We start from the raw sequence: 6,000 nt of genomic DNA, 5'->3' as shown, positions 1-6,000 counted from the left end.
GCACTTTGGGAGGCCGAGGTGGGTGGATCATGAAGTCAGGAGTTCGAGACCATCCTGACCAGCATGGTGAAATCCCGCCTTTACTAAAAATACAAAACTTAGCTGGGCATGGTGGTGTGTGCCTATAATCCCAGCTACTCAGGAGGCTGAGGCAGGAGAATCGCTTGAACCCGGGAGGCAGAGGTTGCAGTGAGCTGAAATAGTGCCATTGCATTCCAGCTTGGGTGACAGAGAGAAACTCTGTCTTAAAAAAAAAGAAAATTCATTTTAATGGGTTATGTTACAGGGTTGAGGTCAGCCTACAGACACAAAATAGGTTAACTGAATTTTTTTTTTTTTTCGTAACAGGTTTTAATTTTTTCATTGGAACAGGTTTTGGGGGTGGGGATACTAAATGTGGCAGGGTTCAACAAACTTACATTTTATCAAAATAAAGTTCTTAAAGAATACAATGATAGCACATGCTTTAACTCTTATAGCACAAACCCTCATATTAATTGATGGTCACAGAAAAATACTGTAATGCTTTAAACAGAAGTTTTAAAATACATCAATGACACAAGTTTCAAACAAAATGCAGTGATCAAAATACTTAACTGTCCTTTCATAAAGCTTTTACAAACACAATCAGTCTTCGCTGTCTGAGCAAATCAGTTTTAGTTTCTTCATGGTCCTCCATTTATCTTTTAACATGACACTTGTCCGGTTGTTGAATTTATAATGCAGTAGTATTTTAGACCAGTTTCCCTCTCCATATTTCCTCACGCCAGATCTCAAATTCCTGTCTTCTTCCCAAAGCCATGACTGTCTTTTTCTAGCTCGATGTTTTTCAGGAGTTACCGGTTGCCTCTTTGAAACAGGTATTCTGCTTTCAGTGGCTCTTCTGCTTTCTTTTTTCTTTTTTGTACTTTGAGGAGTTCCTACTCTTCTTTCTTTCTTATTAAGGTCTTGTTGCTGGGTTCCATGTTGCAGCTTAGATAAGAAAAGATTCTTGTGAGTCCTTTTTCTTGTATCCAAATTAGCTTCAGTTTCCATGTCAACATAATTACCATTAGGTTTATCTTGAGAAGTTATTGTTCTTGTTCTTTTACTTTCTACTACTTTTGCTGCTGCCTTCATTAGAAAGGTTGATGATTTTTCACTTAGCACATAATTCACATAACTCTTAATTTTCTCCATCATGTGGTTGTAGCTGAAGTGTTGAAAAAAGGAATGAAATGTATCTTTCTGAGAGATTATCACAAGCAATTTGCTTTTGAGAGGCATGTAAGAATTTGGATCACCAAATATTCTTTCAAAGACTTCTTCTGCTTCTTTAAAGTTGTCATTTTCCATACAAACAGCTATAGCCTGAATTTTAATTAAATTCTGTATTTCTTCTTGAAGTTTGTCATGTTCCTTTTCAATCGAACCCCAAATCATCAGGGCTGATTCCAAGGGTGTAATTCGTTCATCATTTTCAAACTGTGCATCAAGGGTTTTTCCTGCTGCAATTCTTGTCAAAAACTGACATACGTATATCATTCTCAACTGGTAAGCTGTTAGACTGGATAGTCCGTGAATAATAGCCTCTGCGCTGTTGCGGGTCCTGCAGAAGTCCTTGGAGCGGCCGTCGCGGAAAGCTCGGCAAAGAGAGAGGCAGAGGAAATCGAGCATGCAGCCGGCAGCCACGGCCTCGGCCTCGGCCACCAGGCCCGCGTCCTCCTCCTCCTCCTCCTCCTCCTCCTCCGCGGGGGCCCCCACCTGCACCTGGCACTTGAGCCGTTCCTGGCATTCGAACTGCTCCTCATCGTTTCTCTCTGTTTCTGCCACCTGCTCCTCAGTAGGGTCGGCATCCCTACCATCCGCCGGCATATTTATTAAAATTTATTTTTATGAAAAAAGATTTAAAAACGAAATGTCTGCTCTAAGCAGTTACATGAAAATGGATAAATACAAAAGCAAGCACAAGAGTATTCAATAGAGAATTGTGAGCCTGAACAATCAAGTTTCAGGCAAATCTTGTGTGGTTCATAATTTTAGCCCTTTATTATGCAAACCTGCCAATTCGATTTCCCAATTCAAGAAATGTTTGGGGTGATTATCAAGTTATATTTACTGTTCTGTGGACCTACTAAAATATGCACCATCTTGAAAGAGTGTTCAAATTACCTTGGAATACACTTTTAGATCCTCTTTTGTAAGCAAAAGTTGACAGACTAAAATGTATTCTTTCTTAACTGGCATCAGCATGTGAGACTTTAGAAAAGTTGGTAGAGCAAGTAATGATTCTGTTGCAGAGCTAGACAAATACCTTCCAAATCAACAAATTCAAACAGAGAAAAAAAGTTGCTGATCTTAGATGAATTGCCACATGTTGCCACTTCCTTTCACATGTGTCTTGGTAGAAAAATTCTCATATAGAATTTTTCCCACCCATCAGAAGAAAGTAGTTATTACCTCAATTTCCTATCTCCTCTTCTGCATCTCACCTTCTGAGGAGATAAATATTAGAATCTCAAAGTATCCACTGCTAAAACCCAGACATAAGGGGTTGAGATGCAAACTGGAAAAACTGGGAAAGTATTAAATTCTGGACCTCTCTTCCCCCTCTGGCTTCTCTCTCATCTCTCTCACTCTGTCTGTCTGTCTCTCTCTCTATCTTCCTTACTCTTTCTAAAAGAAGACCTTGAAAGAGTTTTATGTATATGCAGAATCAAATTTCTCTCCTCTCTTCTTCTCTCTTCAGTGCACTCTGTTCAGGCTTCTGTTATCATCCCTCCACCAAAACTGTTTTAGTCAACATCGTCGATGACCTCAATGCTACTAATACCAAAGTTCTAGTTTCAAGCTTTGTCTAACTCAACTCTAGCAGCATGAAACACAACTTATTACTCTCTACTCCTTGAAGCATTGTCTTGTCTTCCAGGAATACACACTGCCAGTGTTCCTTCTCTTATTGCCTGCTCTTTTTCTTTCTGACAAATAGAAGTATTTCAAGGCTCAGGCCTTGAAACTCTTCCCTTATCCATCTAACTATCCATTCACACTCACTTTCTTCATGAGTTCATTTAGTCTTGTGATAACTTCTAAATACATAACTTTAGTCTCAGCCTCTTTCCTGAGACATAGACTCAGAGATCCAGCTGAGTACCGGATGTCTTCACTTGAATGTTCAATGGCCATCTCAAAGTCAACATGTCCGGAACCAAGCTTCTATATTCAATCCAGCCTCCCCAAATTTGCTTCTGCTCAGCCTGCCCCAACTCAGTGGATGGTGATACCATTGATCCAGTCAGGACTAGGACAAGAGTGAAGTAAGCCAACCACTTAGGCACAAACTTTAAGGCATTCAGAGCATCAAGGAAGTGCTGACCTTGCTTTTGCATGGCTATGCAAGGGCCTCCTTAAATTGTATGCCCTCAACATCTCACTTGGCTCACCCTAGTACGAGCCCTGCTTCTTCTTGCTCAAGCCAAAAACTTCAGCATCATCCTTTATGCCTCTGTTTCTCTCACTGTCTCTTCCAATCTACCAGGATATCCTATTGGCTCTACCTTCATTAATATTAAAGTGTTTGATCCAGTTATTAAAGAAATAATTAGATATATCAAAAGTAATGGAGGAGTTATTATAAAAATATAATTCTTGTCCTAAAGAAGAAAAACCAAAAGTCTGCTCTTATTTTCACAAAGGCAGGGAACTAATAGACATACTGTTTCAAGGTGTTTAAAAAAATTAATAGACTTTGATTTTTAGACCAGTTTTAGGTTTTCAGAAAATGTGAGCAAAATATATGGGGTTCCTGTTTACTCTCTTCCCCCACCAGCCTCTGGTTTTTCCTATTGTTAACATTTTGTGTTGGTGTGGCACATTTGTTACAACTGATGAACCAATATTCATGCATTATGATTAACTAACATCCACAGTTTATATTAGGATTTAGTCCCGTGTTGTACGGTTCTATGGGCTTTGCTAAATGCATTATGTCATATATTTCCCATAACAGTATCTTAAAGAGTAATTTCACTGCCCTAACAATCTTCAGGGGCTTATTTCCCCTCAGCTAGCAGTGACATCTTTAGGTACAAGTACACACCACCTATAACAACTTAATTTATTGCCTTCTAGGCAAGCCAGGGCAGGGACTAAGGACAGTGACAATGTCTCCTATCTTCCATTCAGGAGCCTGTGTTTGGTGCAGAGCCCAGGGTTCCTAGGTCCAGCCTATATGCTCCAACGGTGGTTTCCTACACTCAGAGACAATGAACTTGCAGACACATCACAAACGCCGGATGCTCTGCAAAGCTGTCCTGATTTCTCCTAGCAACATGAGTTGCCACATTTTCTTTACTCTAAGGTGTCAGGCACATGATCATGGTATTCATCAGGCTGTCTGATCCTCTGATTATATGTCAGTCTCCCAGACTAGATCAGGGGCTTTTCAAGGGCAGAAGCTCTGTCTTAGTCATCTGTGTCTTCCTCAGGGCCTGTACTTGCCACTTGTTGATAATATGAAAAGAGTTGGGGTTGTCAGGGGGAGGAAGAAGGATAGTGGAATGAATAAAGGGAAAAGAGGGAAAGAAAAAAGACAGGGAGATAGGGAAGGTGTTTGTGCCCATGCCCTTGGTCACAGGTCACTATGGGTGGGCACAGGTGTTCAGCACCAGAATGACAGGAAGATGAGTAAGAGAGGGCATCTCTGAGTCAGGGCTGGTGCATTTCTCACACCCAACAATCCAGCCACATCACTGACGAATCTGGGATGTTGTACTTTTCCCCACCAGCAGCCCTAGTTGCACATGACACGATATTGCCTGCTATTGCACTGACTTCATATAGTCCTAGGACCTCAGGGTTAATGAGTTCTCAGTTACGTGGAACAGCTTTGTTTGATAGGTTACTCTAGTTTTATATGTAAGAAAACTTGGTGTTCTTATATTATTTAATATATTGATTTGCTACGTTGTATAAAAAGACAAATAAATGAGACTTCTTTAAACTGTCTTAGAAGAAGTCTCAAGTCTCCTGTGGCTCTCAAACCTCAGTGTGGACAGGCAGTTCACGACATTTGTTGTCCATAGTGTACTTGTTTGGACAGTTTCTCAATTTCCAAACAGCAGTGATGTTTTTTGCAACAAATAAATTACAAAACAAAATATTTCACGTTTTGTCCTCCCTCTGATAGAAATCTCTGTGGTCCTAAACAATTAAAGCTCCTTAGTTTAAATTGGAAGTATTATTAAGGAAAGTTGAAATTTTATGAAAGTGATTAAATTGAAGATTCAAAAATGTGTCTACATTTGGGAATATTGATTGTGACTTTAATGTTAACTTTTTTGATCTGATACCATTTCCAAAAATTTAACCCTACAGAAATACTAAAACATATGTGCAGTTATAGGTTAAAAGAATATGATGAAATTATTTGCAGTAGGACAAAATTTAAAACAATTCAAATGGTTTTAAAAGAGGCTTAAATAACTATATTTAATGATGAGTAAGTAGTAGGTTAAAAAACGAATTATTTTGAATAATAAGAAAAATAAAGATTCTAAGATACGTATTCAGTGAAGAAAGTTTCAGGATCACATGTTTGCTATTATTTCATTTTTGCAAAACAAACAAACAAGAATAAAACCAAAAGCTACACAGGCACGCGTGCGCGCACACACACACACACACAGCGCAAGACACTTGTGAATTGAAGGGGATAATATTAATATTCACACAGGAACCATCAGCATGATATAGGAGTGTCAAGAAAACCAGGATCTATAACCACCTTAATTTAATGGACTTTATATTCTGTATTATACCTTACTATCTATAAGAATAAAATTAAATTTTCCATACTTAAAGTATCTATAAAAAAATTGAGTAAATTGTAATCTTGGATCTCAAGTCCAGTTCCTCTAGTTCTGTCAGAACTATCTCCCTTCATTTCAAAGTTCATGGATTGATTTTTGGTTTTCCTAAAATGTACCACTGTATTTTAGATTTACACATCACCAGGGCATT

At 38.8% G+C, this 6,000-nt stretch overlaps 1 protein-coding gene across 1 annotated transcript; it reads right to left on the bottom strand.

Annotated features, from left to right (window-relative positions):
• Positions 1–559: 559 nt before the first annotated feature.
• Positions 560–1,854, bottom strand: LOC107972238 (telomeric repeat-binding factor 1-like). The gene has a single exon (XM_054665656.2). It carries the CDS (start codon positions 1,852–1,854, stop codon positions 628–630), a length of 1,227 nt encoding a protein of 408 aa, XP_054521631.2. The 3' UTR covers positions 560–627.
• Positions 1,855–6,000: the final 4,146 nt, after the last annotated feature.

Source organism: Pan troglodytes, chromosome 14 (assembly GCF_028858775.2).
Source record: "Pan troglodytes isolate AG18354 chromosome 14, NHGRI_mPanTro3-v2.0_pri, whole genome shotgun sequence".
Classification (NCBI taxonomy): domain Eukaryota; kingdom Metazoa; phylum Chordata; class Mammalia; order Primates; family Hominidae; genus Pan; species Pan troglodytes.
The sequence above is the reverse complement of the archived record's forward strand: the minus strand, read 5'-3'. Positions and strand labels throughout refer to the sequence as shown.